General features: G+C 38.9%; 1 protein-coding gene across 1 annotated transcript in view; it reads left to right on the forward strand.

Moving 5' to 3' along the window:
* LOC143284237 (L-xylulose reductase-like) overlaps positions 1-17,559 on the forward strand; it is a 117,288-nt gene extending 99,729 nt beyond the window's left edge. Inside the window, exons 6-7 of the mRNA XM_076590915.1 lie at positions 9,026-9,143; positions 14,794-17,559. Of these exons, the coding sequence (XP_076447030.1) occupies positions 9,026-9,143; positions 14,794-14,897 (222 nt within the window). The 3' untranslated portion in view covers positions 14,898-17,559. The remainder of the gene's footprint in view (positions 1-9,025; positions 9,144-14,793) is intronic.
* The last annotated feature ends 1,146 nt before the right edge of the window (positions 17,560-18,705 follow it).

The raw sequence follows: 18,705 nt of genomic DNA on the forward strand, positions 1-18,705 counted from the left end.
TGTTCGTTTCGATGTTGGAAGTTCATGGGAGAAATAAAAATAACAAAAATCCTTCAACGTTACATCGCAGAATAATCACTCTCAAAATGAAGGAGAAAAGAGAAAAGAAAATTAGACACAGATGCAATTATATCACACAGCGCATTAACCTAATAATATAAGTGCCCCTGGCGCTAACAATTCCCTCTTCTATCTCGTCAGATGATTTCTTTTTATAATCCTTCCAATTTTTCTCCAGAGAGGTATGGAAAAAAGGAAAAGGAAACCTGAATACGAGTGTGATTATACTTAGTACATTTATAAATACATAGATGAAGGCATATACAGCATAAAAACAGCCAATGGACACGTCACATTTCTTGGACGCTAAAAATAGTTTCCAGTAAAAGTGTCCAATTATCAAGGCCAAAAAAGATCTTTGGAATTTTCTTGAACACACCGATAAATGAACTGGGAAGACAAAAAGAAAAGAAAAGAAAAACGAAAAAGCAAGAGGCTTTTGAAAGAAAAAGAAAAGGCAGAAACGAAGCGTATATAGACCTTTTTTATGATGAAAAGGGCAGATATTGAATTCATGAAGGTAAAGAAAGAAAGAGAGCGAAGGGAAAGATTGACAACAATAAATACAGAAAAAATACATGGATGGACTGATATATTTTAAATAAATGGTTAAATAATTAATGCATAAATGAATATATGAATAAATAGACAACCACAAAACATTGTCGAAAATAAATGGTTGCAAGATTTAAGCTGCTTATATTAATATTCCAGCGGGTTGACAGTATTCTGAATTTATTATATTTGATCTAGCTAGTAACTACCAGCAGAAAAACAGACGGACGGGTGCAGGAAAGTTCGCTGGCGAGCAAGAAGATCAGGTGGGAACAGACACAGACCACATTGTTTCATTAGATGACACCTACACCGGAAGAAAAGGCTGACATCCAGGCAGATCGATATGTTGTTTTTGTAGTTTTTAGCTTGATTTAACAGAATTATTGACTGCAGATGTCAAGAATGAGGTAGTCATATTAGGGAAGTGAAATGTTTTATTTTATTTAGTCTGCTAAAATAAATCATACTAACTATTGAAAGTCGAACCATATCTGGCCTAGATCTGCCAAAGAAGATTAGTGCGTTATATTAAGTATGCCCACTGCTTGTAGATTTTAGGTAAAAATGTATTCCTTCAAAGTATTACCAACGATCAGCATTTTTAAGCTTCTCATGCTTTTGGCATCAAAATATGAAAAGATGTTTCAAAATCTTGCATTGTATTTATTTGTACAAGTCATTCAAACGATAGTGTACCTTGTTATGAAAAGACAGCGTGTTGAAATATGCATACATTGTATACATAAGTGCTTGACAGATATTCAGTGTAAATTACCCTTTTCAATCAAATCAAAATCAAATCAAGTCTTATAACCCAGCCGACCGCAAAGAGCCATTTCAGGGCTAAATACCTGTCAGTTCTTAACACCAGTCGTAGGCAATACAAAATAATATTAAAAGGAAATCTTCAAAAATGAACTGATGAATAAAGAACGCCATAAGGACTGGTGCACCCCATTTCAGATGAGACCGTGGCCTTGTTTTTATTGAAGCATCATTTGGCTCACGGAGTGTGTGTGTGTGAATTCGCAGCAGATGTGCTGTAGCGCATATAATAATGATAATAATAATAATGGTATTTATATAGCGCTGAATCTTGTGCAGAGACAAATCAAAGCGCTTTCGCACCAGCCATTCACACGCATGCATAACTCTAAAACTGTAGAAACTAAAGACAAGGAAGAGGCAGGCAAGGGATGCTATTTTGGGAAGAGGTAGGTTTTAAGGCCAGACTTGAAAGAGCTGAGTGTGGAGACTTGACGAAGCGAAAGGGGAAGTTCATTCCAATTGCAAGGTCCAGAGACAGAGAAAGAACGGCGGCCAACAGTCGAGTGTTTGAATCTGGGTATGCGTAAACAGAGTGGATCCGAAGCCGATCGTAGTGAGCGAGATGGAGTGTAGAGGTGAAGACAGTCGCAGAGATAGGAAGGGGCAGTTTTGTGAATACATTTATAACATAGAGTGCTGATCTTGTACTTTATTCGGTGTGAGACAGGGAGCCAGTGGAGATCTTGCAAAAGAGGAGTGATGTGCTCAGATCTTTTCTTTCTGAGGACGAGTCGGGCAGCAGAGTTCTGTATACGCTGAAGAGACTGAATGGATGAAGCAGGCAAACCACACAGTAGAGAGTTACAGTAGTCAAGGTGAGAGAGAATGAGAGAAACGACAAGTCTAGATGTTGCGTCAGTGGACAGATATTTCCGGACGGCACTGATGCACCGCAGTTGACAGTAGCAGGACTGACATGTCTGACTGATAAATTTTTGCATGGACAGTGTATTGTCAAAGACAACACCGAGGTTCCTGACTGACCTGGAAAGAGGGATGGATGTACCGCCAAGTTTGATTGTGTCAATTGTGATGGAAGACAATTTTTGTTTAGTTCCTATGATCATTGCTTCAGTTTTGTCTGCGTTCAATTGTAACTTATTTAGAGTCATCCAGTTTTGAATGTCCAGGAAGCAGTTGGATGTTTCTTGCAAGAGCGACAACAATTTTTCAGGGGTATCACTCTTCTGGAGTTGAGTGTCATCAGCATAAGAATGGTGACTGATATTATGGCGGTTGATAATTTCAGCGAGAGGAGCAGTGTATAGTGTGAAGAGCACTGGGCCTAAAACAGATCCCTGTGGGACTCCATGTTCGATTTTAACGGGTTCAGATGGGAAATGATCAATAATGACAGACTGGAATCGATCAGTGAGATAAGATTTGAACCAGTTTAGAACAGTGCCGTTGATACCAAATGAAAAATGAAGACGGGAAAGAAGGATTGAATGGTCTGTCGTGTCAAAGGCGGCTGACAAGTCGAGAAGAATGAGAAGGGAATTTTTTCCTGAATCGGACGCTATCAGTAGATTGTTCAGAATGTAGAGGAGAGTGGTTTCGGTGCTGTGGTCAGCGCGATAGGCAGACTGAAATGGGTGGATGAGATTGTTGAAACAAAGGTGGTTGTTGAGCTGCTTGACGACAGCTTTTTCAAGGAGTTTGGACAAGAATGGAAGATTAGAAACTGGTCGATAGTTTTTTCAAAATGTTTGCGTCAAGGTTGGGTTTCTTCAGAAGAGGCTGGACGATTGCAGTTTTGAAAGTGGATGGAAACGTTCCAGTGAGAAGGGATGAGTTGACAATATTGGTGATTGTAGGGAGAAGCTGTGAGACACACTGGGAAAAGACCGAGGCTGGTATAGGATCGAGCTCACAGGATTTTATTATCATTTCCTTCAGGATTTCATGAACTTCTGTTTCAGTCAATGGATTAAAGGAATGGAGAGGAGTGCCGCTGAATTGACGTGTGGCATATGGATCAGCCCACACGCTCTGACACCTCATTTAAACTGAAACTTCTGCCACATTATTTTCCCATGATGTTTCTCTCTGTTTTCATACTGAAACAGGTTATTGGGTTTGATTTTTTTAGTTTTTTGGATGGCCTTTTTAAACTGAAAGCTGCCAGGAGGTGAGTGCTGTTTTGTTGTGGAAACGTCTCTGCACTCATTACTGCTCTGTTGGAAATCTCGACCCGCCAATCATAATTCTGACGAAAGAACTGTACACTTTCCATCACCACTGCCCGCGTTTTGGGTTTCATTCTTGAAGTTTTTAATTCATCAGGAATCACAAGTGAGTCATTAAGGCTTCGCCTCTTATTATATATCTCTCCAGCCTGAGCCGAGGGTAGTGTGTGGAGAAGGGGGAAGGTGTGGGTGGAGTAGAATATGTTCTTGCGTGTATTTGACGGTTTGTGTGTGTGTGAGAGAGAGAGAGGGAGGGAGAGAGAGGGAGCTGAACGTGTGACGGATGAGAAGGGGGTGGTGGGTAAGAGGGCATACGCTGATGTGGGTGATAATGATGACCTTATTATGACGACAGCACAATATTCAATAGTCTTGATTTGAAAGGACGGGCTTAAGACTGCCAGCGTATGTATTCTTTTCATTCTCACCAATTCAGGAATCGATATCAGCCCCAGTATACAGCACTGGATTTTTTACGAGTACCTTACCTGTTCAAACAAAACTACGGTTTCAATCTCTGTCTCTGTTTCTCTGTCGCTGTCTCTCTCTGTCTGTGTGTGTGTGTGTTTGTGTGTGTGTGTGTGTGTGTGTCTTTTCCCACTTCTTCTGGAGGCAAATCAACAGTCTCACTACGTGTTGCGCATTCAACCACTGTGCATTCCTTGTTCTAGTGTATTTGCTTAACTGTGATTTGCAGGAGAGAGTTTGATTTCCTTCAATCTTAGCATATCGTCTTTTCTCTTTTGAATGTTTGTCATCTTGTTTGTTTGGTTAGTTAATGCGTGCGCGCGTGCCTGTTTGTGTCTGCGTATACTCTAGCATGTTTTCTTGGTTGGTTTGTTTGACTGATTGTTCTGATGATTATTATTTTTGTTTTTATTCATGATATGATGATGTTAATCAAGTTGTTTTCAGTCTGTTTTTTAGCCGTTTACCATGTTGTCTGCGTCCTTTTTTATCTCTTACTGTCCTTTTTCTTTCTCAGTTTCGTTCCAACCTTTTTTTTCTGCGTTTTAAATGCTTTTATTTTCTACCGCAGATTGGAGTGGGATATATAGACAGGGTCCTCCTTCACCATTGACAAGATTATGTAGACCGGTCACATCCTCACCCCGTCCCCATCCACTTTAAAACATGCGCGCATTTTACAGATGCAATCTGCTGCGAGTGTTATTGGACGTTCTCGCACAGCCTTTTAAACAGGAGAAATGTGCACATACAGGGTCCAATGCCCGTCAAGGATAATATGGGATATTTGCTTCAAAAAAATTTTTCTTTTTATAAACCAATATTTGCAGCATGGAAATCTGATGGGCTGTGTGCACCATGCAGCGGTGATGTTAATTGGGAGATGTCGTCAATAGTTTACGGGGGAGAGCCCAGAACTGCGTCTGTGTGGCAGGGCTCAGGTTTAAAGAGAAAATCGATTCAGTTTTCATACAGAGTTTATCTACTTGTGTACAATGTCTGCCTGCCTGTCTGTCAGTATCTCTCTCTCTCTCTCTCTCTCTCTCTCTCTCTCTCTCTCAAACTCTCCCTCAAACTCTCCTTCCCTCCCTTCCTCTCTTTTTCACCCATTCTCCCATCTTACCTTTCAACGTGTTTCCCCGGTAAATAACGATTTGGGTTAAATTTATATTTTTCGTCTGAATATACCGGCCAAACGAGTTATCACACTCTTTATTTTGTGAATGTTTCCACCAACAGGGTTGTGTTAGAAATAAAAAGTATTTGTTTCTGCTTCACAATGAAATTCGGTCATTTCTTTCCTTTCGTTTTCATTATATATATGTATGTATGTATGTATATGTGTGTGTCTTTCTATTTTGGATTGAAAAACGTTTTCGGATGCATCCGCGCTGTTACTCACTACTGTGTTCTTCTTGATTACATATGTAGACACAAAGGATGTATTCGAAACTATTACAGGTTTGTTTTCATGCCGTTATTGTGCTCAATACTGATGTGCTGACGGCACGTAGGGTGAGACAAGTGGAGATTTTAGTATTTTCCGAGTACAAGTCATGGACTGATTTAAAGCAGGTGAGCACCGCGGCATACCTTGTCTTACACAGTCATGTACAGTGTCAACTTGTCTATCGTATGTATTCGTGTGTATTATTTTTCATTTTTCGTTATATAACCTAATCATGGCCGATCAAAATGACCAAACACATCGACTTACCATTGATGTCATCCATAAACGTTTCTTCTGTAGTATGAAAAAACTCAATTTTTAGAGGAATAGTCTGATCTACCGCTATTCGGCCAATTGAAGACACGGACATCAAATTTCGTATTTCTGATTTTGACCAAAACGGTGAAGTTGAAACCTCACTTACCCCACTTATTGACTATCCACCGCCAGGTAGCCTCAGTAAAACTAAAATTCGTCTGTTTTGTGGAACAACAAAAACGAAAAGCATCACATTAAGTCTTTATTTTATGTTGATGATGGTAACTGGGGTGAAACGCTGTTAACGTCGTCTCTTTCGCCGTTCGTATGGAGAGAGTTAAGCTACAGTGGTACATTGCTGTTTCAAGGCGCAGACTGCTTTACCTGGAACGCAGACGAATGCTCATCACTGAAAAAAAACAAATAAAGACATTTTTATCCAACAAAGTTGTGATGCTGTTGGGAACGTCCATACTGTGTGGACCCATGCCACGTTCTATAAGGCCTTCCCGGGAACCGTGTGTCTGAGTCATCCCAGTGAAATGACACTGCCTTCTCTCTCCGTTTGCCAGGCATCTTCCCCTCTCCATCCTGAGCCCAGCAATTTCTAGTGCAGCGGGGGTACAAAACAAAAATTGTTATCCTTCTCCCCACTCCTGTTGTTCCGTCACACTACCCAGACAACGGCCTTGTAGAGACTGAACGAAAAGAAATCGCCCCATCGTCCTTCATCCGACAAGGGACACCCTAAAAATGTCGCAGACGCACACTGTATTTCGCCCCCAATTCCTCTGGAAAACGATCGGCTGACATGAGTACACGGCCGTTCCCCGCTAGAGAACTGCAATATATGGATGGATTCCGCCATAGTCGGATAGTCTTACAAAAGAAAACAAATCTTTAAAAACACAGCTTGGTAATCTCCAATCAGATGTTGTTGTCGGTTTGTGTGTGTGTGTGTGTGTGTGTGTGTGTGTTTAAAAAATAAAAAACACCAAAGGCGTCCAATATTGCCATCTGTTACTGAGCACTCAGATGTCCATCTTTGGTTACAACTACAGCAGTGACACATAAAAACGTGTTCTGCTGTACACCCCGACCCTTTTATTGACTCACTTGTGTTAACCCAGTGTTCGGTTGTCTGTGTGTGTGTGTCTGTGTGTCCGTGGTAAACTTTAACATTGATATTTTCTCTGCAAATACTTTGTCAGTTGACACCAAATTAGGCATAAAAATAAGGAAAATTCAGTTCTTTCCAGTCATCTTGATTAAAACAATATTGCACCTCTGGGATGGGCACAAACAAATTTTAAAAAAAGAAGCCAAATTATATGCAAACTGCATTTACTGTTATATTTATATTTTTTGTATTCTCTAAACTTGGCACTTTGACCTGATATTCTGACACAACAACAAGAGCATTCATTATTATCATTTTTTGTTCAAACAGGAACTTCTTTTGCTAAGCATGGAAGTTTTATTTATTTTGCAAACGTTTTGGTGCAGATAGTAAAAAAGGGAAATTAATCTGTAATTAATGCTAGGGGATTAATTTGCTTTAAACTGATCTTTCTCAACTTAAACATTACATTTTGAAATTATACTCAATACATAAAAAGCTTGTATGTTTTACTCTCAGTGTACAGGGCTTTCACTATGTTCATTTGCCCAAGTGGTCTTTTTCGGAAAATACTAAAATCAATACGACGAGTGGACTTTACAGATCTATTGGCTGAGCCCTGAAGGTCATGGGCAAAAATCAATTGCATACACATATTTACACACATTCAAAGCGCGTGCTCATATTCTTCGCGAACGCGAACGACGCCATTTTGTTTCAAGTTGTTGACCTGCCAGTTCAATCCTATATTCAATGGACAATACACGATAACATGTGATGGAAAGTTGGAGAAGCAGACCGATAAATATTCATTCAGAGAAAGATTTGTGAACGCCTCATCACTTACTGGATTATGCCCCAAACTGCCATAAAAATATCCACAGAATCAGTCAGAATTCACAGTTAAAAATTGTAAACCATGCGAATTAATACCCTTGAATTGATCACGATGAAACGAAAAAAATTCCAGTCTTGACTTTTCTCAAAATGAAGTCCTTTTCAATTCTTACGACGTTTAGAAGTACTTGTACTTGGCTCTACATGTTATTAGTTTAACAAAATACTAAATTTTCTTATCAACTTTAAAACTATAAAACTAGAATGGACATAAAAGAGAAATTGAATCGACCGTGTCGTACTACATTCACGGCGGGTGTAACTAAACTTGTACATCTGTCTAGATCTAGAGAAAACGGTTAAATGTTGCAGTGTGATTGCGGGGATAGCTACGTCTCCTTTACCGCGGATTTAAAAAGAATTTTTTTTTTTTTTTTTTATTGCCCTTAAAGATTTTTTGAATGCCCAAGATACACCAGAATAATATGATTTAAACAGCGTTCTCACTGCGAATACCGCAATTGATTTATCGCCCTTTAAAAAAGTATGTTCAAATATTAAATATTAGAACGTCAGTTAAGGAGCCACGATAGTGTAATGGGTAAGACAGTTTCTTCTCACCCGAACACGCGGGTTTCGAATCTGGTTAGGACTTTTTTTCTTTCTTTTTTTAACCCGAAGCTTTATAATAACAAATACAGAACACATTTTAACGATTAGATTTTTTTTTTTTAAAGTGTATCACAAGTGAGTCTTGAAGGCCTTGCCTCTCTTGTTCTTTTATCTCTCATATTCTTGCTTTATCAGTCACCACCACGCTTCTTCATTCATGGCATTACGGTATTGTACATAGATACACATAATTGTGTTTTGTGTATGCTTACGTAATTTTCTATTTGCTGTTGTGGTCATTTGGCTTTCACTTTGCTCTTTCTTAAAATATATTTTTTTAGTTTCGTTTCATTTCGTCTCTTCCCCCACCAACACCCTCTCTCTCTCTCTCTCTTTCACTTCTCTGGCACTTACTCCCCCTTCAGCTCCTACAACAGTCGACGGATGCAGTGTTTATTCAGTAACGTCTGAACTTCTCGAGATGATAGGGAAAAAAAAGTGATGAATGTGTATGAAGCGTAAGTGTAGACTCATAACCTTTGAATGTAGTACATCATTCAAAAATGATGACTTCACATGTGAAATCCGCGTGCGTGCGTGCGTGCGTGCGTGCGTGCGTGTGTGTGTGTGTGTGTGTGTGTGCAGATCCGTGTGAACTCTGTGAACCCGACAGTTGTGATGACCGACATGGGCCGCAAACACTGGGGTGACCCAAAAAAATCTGGGCCCGTCCTGGCTAGGATTCCCCTTGGCAAATTTGTCGGTAAGTCTCAGGACCTGTTTTTGTGTGTGTGTGTGTCTGTACATTTGTATGTTTGTTCAGTTGTTGTTTTGTTTGTGTATTTGGGGATTTTGAGAAGGGGGACTGTGTTGGGATTCGTTAGTATAGTGTTTATTGTGTGGTATTCTGTTGTTGTGTTCGTTTGTTTGGGGGATAATTGAATGGTTTGATATTCCACACACACACACACACACACACACACACACACACACACACACGTGCACATAATTTTCTTCGTCGCTGTTATTGTAATCTGTTGTAGACCTTTTTCAGACAATAACTTGGCAGTTTGTGTTATCGAGGTAAAATATACTTTTACCTGCTGTTGGCTATTTGGATATCACTCCTTGTATTTTATCGTTCTTTTCTGAACACTGTAACATTTGTCTTTTCGAAGTTATCTACCAGTACTTGTCAGTGTGAAGATTGGGTTGATTTTGTAGTCCTGAGCTCGTGTGTTACACAAGAGCAGCTTCATCTGCAAACAACAGAGAGAGAATTTCCTCTCCAATAATCGATAAAATAATTCCATATCTCCCCTTTCATTTTAGCTCTTGATCTTTTTCATTTGTTCAGAGATTAGAATATATATATCTCTCTTAAAAACAACTCTCACCACTGTCAGGCATTAAAAAAAAATGTCGGTTTTTTGTCTTGGGACTCTTTTTCTTTTCTTACAAACAGCCCTCGGGGTACGTAAAGGTTATCGGTATTTATCGCTCATAGCATGTTTGAAAAACCCAGTCTGAATCCGTTAAAAATCGAACATGGAGTCCCACAGGGATCTGTTTTAGGCCCTGTGCTCTTCACACTGTACACTGCTCCTCTCGCTGAAATTATCAACCGCCATAATATCAGTCACCACTCTTATGCTGATGACACTCAACTCCAGAAGAGTGATACCCCTGAAAAATTGTTGTCGCTCTTACAAGAAACATCCAACTGCTTCCTGGACATTCAAAACTAGATGATTCTAAATAAGTTACAATTGAAAGCGGACAAAACTGAAGCAATGATCATCGGAACTAAACAAAAACTGTCTTCCATCACAATTGACACAATCAAATTTGGCGGTACATCCATCCCTCTTTCCACGTCAGTCAGGAACCTTGGTGTAGTCCTTGACAATACACTGTCCATACAAAAATTTATCAGTCAGACATGTCAGTCCTGCTACTGTCAACTGCGGTGCATCAGTGCCGTCCGGAAATATCTGTCCACTGACGCAACATCTAGACTTGTCGTTTCTCTCATTCTCTCTCGCCTTGACTACTGTAAAACTCTCTATTGTGTGGTTTGCCTGCTTCATCCATTCAGTCTCTTCAGCGTATACAAAACTCTGCTGCCCGACTCGTCCTCAGAAAGAAAGGATCTGAGCACATCACTCCTCTTTTGCAAGATCTCCACTGGCTCCGTGTCTCACACCGAATAAAGTACAAGATCAGCATTCTATGTTATAGATGTATTCACAAATGTGCCCCTTCCTTTCTCTGTGGCTGCCTTCACCTCTACCCTCCATCTCGCTCACTACGATTGGCTTCGGATCCACTCTGTTTATGCATACCCAGATTCAAACACTCGACTTTTGGCCGCCATTCTTTCTCTGTCTCTGGACCTTGCAGTTGGAATGAACTTCCTCTTTCGCTTCGTCAAGTTTCCACACTCAGCTCTTTCAAGTCTGGCCTTAAAACCCACCTCTTCCCAAAATAGCCTCCCTTGCCTGCGTGTGAATGACTGGTGCGAAAGCGCTTTGATTTGTCTCTGCACAAGATTCAGCGCTATATAAATACCATTATTATTATATCAGAGGGGTTGCATCGAGAAGCCAGCATTCATTCAATACGTTGAACAAGCATAGTGTATCTCGGCTTACAAAACAAGATGGATTTATATCTTTGTTGCTTAAACTGGTGAGGGTAATTAGGCGTAAGTACAGTAACGTCGATGCGCACAAACCAAGAGCATGCCTCTGACATGGACTTTTCCATTACTTTTTCACCAGAGGATCACAAAAACATAACCTTGATAAATGCGTAATTATCCACAAAAAGCAAAATTACTAGACCCTATATATAAACATGCATACAAAAAACTTGAAATTACAAAGGAGCACCTCACACATTATTGACGCAAGAAAAAAGATAACACAGTAAGAGTGGCCTTTTGGGGGGAAAAATATAGGTGAATGGACCAGGGTGACAGAGAATATGACAGGAAGAGATGACTTATGGAAAAGGAAACAGTCAGAAACACAGAAAGTGATAGAAAACAGAACATTACTGGCTCAGATTTTCCTGAAAGCTGGGACACTGCCAGTATTTAAATTGAAAGAGCCCCCACCATCCCCTCGGGGAGAAACAAGATGGATGGATGTCCCCAGGATCTAACTTCATCTTCATGGAGAAAGTGGAGCAAGTGTTAAAAATCACCTGCCATGATATTTAAAAGATCCCCTTCCCCTGTGTGTGTATGCTTGTGTGTGTGTGTGTGTTGTAGTAGCAGTAGTGGTAGTAGTGTTGTTGTTGTTGTAGTTGTATGTTTGTATGTATAACGTCTTTCCCCGAGGAAAAAAAGGGGGGTTCGTGGGGAGTAAAGGGAACTGGGATGGGGTGGGTGGGTGAAGAAGTGTTAATGTGTGTAGATGGAGAGCGTTAAGGTCTCGTAAAGACAAACAGACAAAGCGAATGCAGTGACTGCGTCTTTGAGCGAACGGAGTTTGGCCAGGAACTATCAACCCAGCAAAATTCTGCAGGAAATTGCTTTGAACAGAATGGTTAGATGAGAAATGTCACGTGGGGACTTTGATATCGACAGAAGCTCCGGCGTGAATCGGAAGAATTAGGAGAAAGTTAACATTACTCATTTACACCAGAGACTGTTGTCAGTGATGATGAATGATTAAAGTAGAACGGTGATCTTGAGTTGAAATAATTATTTTGGAAAAAAACACACAAAAAACGGGTCCATGGCTTGAATGTGACAAAGGCAGATGACTTTACTTCCCCACGCCCCTGTACACTAGACTGTGAGCGATAGAAAAGGTGCTTTTCTTTCCCTAAAACAGTAAACTGATCCCTCGTGCATTGTGTGCTCAGCGCATGTAAAGAAACCGCAGGCAGAAATCAAATTAACTTACCACTGCGAGAATCCGTTTGAAAAGTATTAATTTAAAATGAACAAATACACCCGAACAGGATATATATATATATATATATATATATATATATATATATATATATATATATACATATATATATATATATATATATATATATATAAAGGTTTGTGCCGCGTTGAACTGGAGTCCCCCACCCCCTGAGACTGAGCCCCACCATTAACATACGTCTCCCGCCGCCCCCCACCCCCACCCCTCCCCTCCTCCCCCTCCTCCTCCTTGAGGGAGAACATCTGGACCTTCACACGGATATGTTCGCCATCAAAAGAAATTGGCTCCACACAACACAATCAATACCGTGTCAATCAGTACGGTAGCAGTAAAAATGGAATCAGAAGGGACGAGATATCGGCGCAGGAACCAAGAGTAGAAAAAGTGCCAGACTGAAGCCTGTCCGTTCAGATGAAACATTTCCCACTCTGTGATTGTATCCTCCAGCTACTTTAAAACTTCATTGACAGATCTCTCTCTCTCTCTCTCTCTCTCTCTCTCTCTCTCACACACACACACACACACACACACACACACACACACACACACACACACACACACACACACACACACACACACACACACATGAAAATAAATAGATGAAAAGAACGTGCTCGTACCTCTTTCGCTGTCTTACCTATCTCCCATGAAAATAAATAGACAAAAGGTGCCCTCTCTCTCTCTCTCTCTCTCTCTCTCTCTTCTCTCTCTCTCCCATGAAAATAAATCAATGAGACACAATATGCCGGTGTAATGTCCCAAATCGTCCCCCTCGTCTGTTGGTCCCCCGGGGGATTTTTCAGTTTCCTAGAACGATCTGGTTATTCTGTCTTTAACAAGAAAAGGATTGCAACAAAAATTACATGATTTTGAACATATATTGCCATAGTTGGGGATTAAAAATTAATAGAGAAAAAACGAAGATCTGACCCAGAAATACCAATATATTTTTTACTGTGGGGAAGATATAATACAAACAGCAGAAGAATATAAATATTTAGGAGTTATATTCCACAAAAGTGGAAGTCTGATAAGAGCACAGGAACACCTAACTAAACAAGCAAACAAAGCATTCCATACTTTACGGAGAACATTAAAAAATATCAACATCAATCCAGGTACCATTTCTAAGCTGTATGATACTTTGCCAATGCCAATATCGATTTATGGGGCAGAAATATGGTTACCTTACCAAGTCAAACCGGATGATTCTTTCAATTTAGCACATCTTTTTGACGACTGCTTATCGAATAAGTTTCCACATGAAAAATTACACATTAAATTCTGTAAGCAAATACTTGAAGTACACAAAAAAGCTATGGTGCTTCCTGTGTTAGGTAAATTGGGCAGATTGCCAATATGTTTAAAGATAATATGCCAGATTATTACATATTGGATTGACATAATTCAATTGAAGTTGATATTTGTTAGAAAGATACCCGAAATTATAGGCCTTGATCATATCTGGAAAAAACAATTTACATTCAGCGTACACACACTGAAATACGTGGTCTTTCAAAAAATCGGAAATGAATATATCAAACACTGGAAAGATAAAAGAGAAAAAACATTAATGCTAAATTTTTACAATACGATTGTAGCAGAGTACAAAACTGAAACGTATCTTTTAAATATATCAGATACAAAACACAGACAAGCTTTAACAAAACTCAAAATAAGCGCGCATGACCTAAAGATCGAGAAAGGAAGATATTTGAATATTCCACAAGAAGACAGTTTGTGCAGCAAGTGTAACATACTGGAAGATAAAGATATTCAGAATTAGAATAACACAGGAAATATTCCCAGTCAGATGATGCTAACAGGTGATGAATATATACAAACAAGATTAGGAAAATTTGTTTATGAATGCTGTTGCAATTTATTGCATTGATTGTGTATTTTTCATTCATTCATTCACCATTGCACTTGTGTGTCTTATATACCTTAAGGTTTCATGACAATAAAATCTGTTCTATTCTATTCATTGTATTCACACACGCGCGCGTTATGCGCCCAACCTTCTTTTTGTGTCTTTCATCAAAACTCATCGGAAAATAAGGATCCGTGTCAGATTTTTGTCCTTTTTTTCAGAATGTATGTGTATCCATTGAGTATATTTTTTTGTCTCTTTCTCTGACTAGAGAGAGAACTCTGAACTCTGAACAGGTTTAATTCGTGAGGTCACCGACCTGTACACAAACTGAGTTAGCCAAAGTTAATGAATGGAAAAAAGGACAGTAAAGGAGAAAAACAAGAAGACATTGCATCAGTGCATACATCAATAATACATACTATTGAAGTGTCAGCAACTGATCTCGCAATCTGAAGGCGTAAAAACTGTACATCGCTAAATCTCTCAGACAGAGTATCTTCGTAGACTGGAGAGAGAGAGAGAGCCTGTAGGCAATAGTTTCTGGGGAGAGAGCTGTGCATGAAGAAACACGGGTGTGTTATGTGTTTCAGAAATTGAGGATGTGACCAACGCAGTACTGTTCCTGCTCAGTGACAAAGCAGCCATGATCAATGGCACCACCCTCACTGTGGATGGTGGCCTGACCTGCAACTAACTGGTCTGCCATTTTTCACCGGGAAATGTTACTCTGCTGTTAGCTGCTTACATCTTGTCCAAGCCACTGTACTGATGCAATTCCTAAGCATCGTCATCTCTCCATTGTCATGCTTTAAACAGGAGCATCTATGTCAAGGTCATGTTCAGAGTCCAACAGCCCAGAAATGCCTGTAGAGCCTACTACACAGACATAGTAGACAACATCTGATTTAATGACTGACGATATTGGTGTCAACTTTTCGGAGAAGCATCTGATCCAACGTCCTGTTTCCATATCTCAGCATCTGTTCAATGATTTTTTTTTTTTTTTTTAAGAAGAATTTTTGGTTAACATCCGTAGTATTTCATTTGTGTTCAGAAACTACACAGGGTAGGTGCGTAAATGGAATGGAGAGCACCATTTCATCCACGTCGCTTTGCATGTGCCATGTGAATGCTCTTTGCAAAACCTGTCCTTGTTTCTTTTCTTTCCTCACAAAAACATTCATATATACATCATACATATGTCATATTTATGGCATGTGAGAATGACTTGTTACAGTAAATAAAAAAGGGAAAGAAAAGAAAGAAGACAGTACTTAGAAGAAGGAAAAGGATAAATAGAAATCACTCACATCCACTTTCACTTACATATACATAAGGAAAGAAAAGGACATGAGAGAGAAATAGGGGCGGGGAAAGAGACGGAGACAGACTGATAGAAAAAATTAAACAGATAAAACTGTGTTGTAATATCTTATATTCTAGACATACAAAACAGTTATTTTAGATAATCAACTAGATGCAAATATGTAAAGTGGAAAAAGCAGAACTTTGTTTTTTATGACATACATATTGATTTTGACATAGCAATATTGGCAAACTGGGGATATGCACATTCATACATGTGCATTCATAGTATCTCATGTCATAGATACATACAAATGCATATATATATATTTAGAAAAAGGGTTTTTTTTGTCATACCCTTTTGCTATTCTGCGATGTGTTTTTCGAGGCAATACATGTTTATAACTGTTTACTAGAGGTACGTAATTCAACCATTTTTCAGTAAAACGATTTTTAGACATGTTTTTGTATACAATATATTCTCCTATTTTCAACTGGTTTTGCAGTTACCGTAGGATTCTTTAGAAATATGAATGATTCTTTTCTAAATTGCATTGATAACAGAAAGTGTTTGGCAAACAATATGATAATGCCAAATATCTCACCTGATCCTTCATCTTGTGAATTTTCAGAAATGTTGAATTCTTCATGCAGTTTCAAGCAGTGAACATGTCAACGTTTTTCTTTAAGAAATATGTATAAAATAAAATGAAGTAAAATAACCAGAACTGTCTTGACAATGTTACATCTCTGAAAACACGTTTTTTGTCATCTGGCTCTGTTATACAAAAAGTACATCTGTCTTCTGCAGTTTGTATTTTAAAACAGCGTGTGTCTTGCAGTGATTTATGAATTATCCAAAATTGGAACTATTTAAGTTTTACTTATTGTATATATTTTTCAATTTGTTGAAAGTTTCTTATCCAGTTTATATTCTTCATGATTTTGATATTCCACCTATCACAACAGTTTGCACATGTATTATCTTCAACAAAATTACTCTAACAAGTATATCAGAATGTTTTTGTTCCTTTTCTTCCAGTTTATATTCTTCATGCTTTTTATATTCAATCTCACAACAATTTGCACATGTATTATCTTCAACAAAATATCATAATCTGTATTAGTTTTTCTTAATATTGGATTGATTATGGACATGGCTTTCTTGACATTTAACGTTTTGTTGTTCAATGTGTTGTTTTATTTATGTAGTTCTACATTGCTTGAACACAACCATGGTATGCGAGAGTTTGGGGTTGTTTTTTTTTTAGCCCTATTTGTATCTCAGATATCAGCTATAGAGAGCACATTTTGTGTGACAAATCTCATGTATATTACATATTGTTTTGCAATTTTTATATTTTCATTACAGAAGTTAGTTTCGAAATTAATTTTGTACATTTTTCGGATCCGCTTTTGCAGAACATTTTTGTATGCCAAAAGTACATGAGACCAAAAGCCAGAAGTGACTTACTGTGTTATCTAGGGGTAGACGTAGTTCATATAGTTCAAGACTATAAATGTCTGGAACGGCTGATGTTGTAATAGTTTTCCAGTTTCGAAAGGAAGTTTTCAAGTTTCGGATCAATGTCAGTTTCAGTCCTTCCATAAATCTCCTTACATCTGGCAAACCTATTACTCCATGTTTATTTTGTCCTGTTTCATACACATTTAAAATAACTTGCATCTTCTCCATGAAATTGTCAGTTGGATTTAGACGGTACATCCACAACTGAATATTTTTTGCGTAATATTAATAATTTCCAAACTGTGACTCCTCCTATTGGAGTTATCAGCCTTTTGACCCATACCCTGTATAATATCATCATTTCTGAGAATTATTCGTCTTAAGACAGATCTTCGCAGTCTGTCAACTCAGGTGAGAACCATACCCTAATGGTCTGAAATGTATGTGCGTTCCAGTCCAACTTTACAAGGGGTAAGTATTTTGTCTTTTTCGTCTCTTACTGCCTAACCAGATGGCTTGAGTTTTACTTGTATTCATGAATAAACCAGATTTGCTACTAATTGTGTTTATAGTTTGAATAAATTTCATCATCTACAGACATGATTTGAGTATCATCTGCGAAGACTCATCACCTACAGACATGATGTGTGTGTCATCTGAAAACTAGACAGTGTTAGGTTCAACGTTATGTGTGTGTACACACACACACACACACACACACACACACACACACATATATATATATATATATATATATATATATATATATATATATATATGATGATCTTCTTCACCCTTATCAGATATCACATTCCAATTTTAGCAAAGAGTAGAAATAAATAAGGAGATACCGGGTCACATTGTAGGCACTTCCTTTCAATAAAAAAGCATGGACAACATTGACCATTTACAATAACAGTTGACCTAATATTTTTCTTTATGAAAGGTAGAAATCATGTGACACGTCACCCTTGTTCGTAACTATGTAGAGAAAGACTAATAAGTGTGCCAAGGTTCGTTCCACTCAGTCCATGGGAAGTGGGTCAGGGGAATTCTATAAAGGACATCCCTCGTACATGCATAGATACTAGATAGGTAGACAGACAGAGAGGATGATGTCTGTGTTTGTGCTATCTTACTGACCCCCTGAAAAAGTTACCAATGTCCATTTTAACGATGGCAGTGAGGTTGTCAACCAGATGAAGCAAGTCACCCAGCACTATGGTCTGATGGTCAGGATTCTTGTCTTCCGACACCATGATTCCACTTTGACTATGACTAGTGACTGGCTGACTGACGTATCTACTGCATTCTGAAAGACATAGATCTGGTTAGCTAGTCTTTTGATATGGATGCCTTCTATCAGCTTCTTCATGTTCTTCATTGATTTGGTGACCCGTGGACGTTGCCAACAAACTGCAGTATCCAGCATTGGCACCAGTTTCAATGAGTGCAAACTGGTGGAACTTGTGGAGGGCTAACTGGAACAGCATGATGATCTGGGACTTCCACACACCTCCAGTGGTCAGAGCAGCTGAAATATAGATGTCCAGTTTCCGTGGGTACACACACATGTGGAACGCTGACTTGTCTTGGTCAAAGTGCAGTACATATAGATGCTTGCAACAACCATGTTTGTCTGTTGACACAGAGTCAAGTTGAAGTAGGCCGGCAGGTAAATGTCTTTGGTGGGAATGTGGAAGAGCTAACGCTGACCCAGTTTGTCCTG

The sequence above is a fragment of the Babylonia areolata genome, chromosome 1 (assembly GCF_041734735.1).
Source record: "Babylonia areolata isolate BAREFJ2019XMU chromosome 1, ASM4173473v1, whole genome shotgun sequence".
NCBI lineage: Eukaryota > Metazoa > Mollusca > Gastropoda > Neogastropoda > Buccinidae > Babylonia > Babylonia areolata.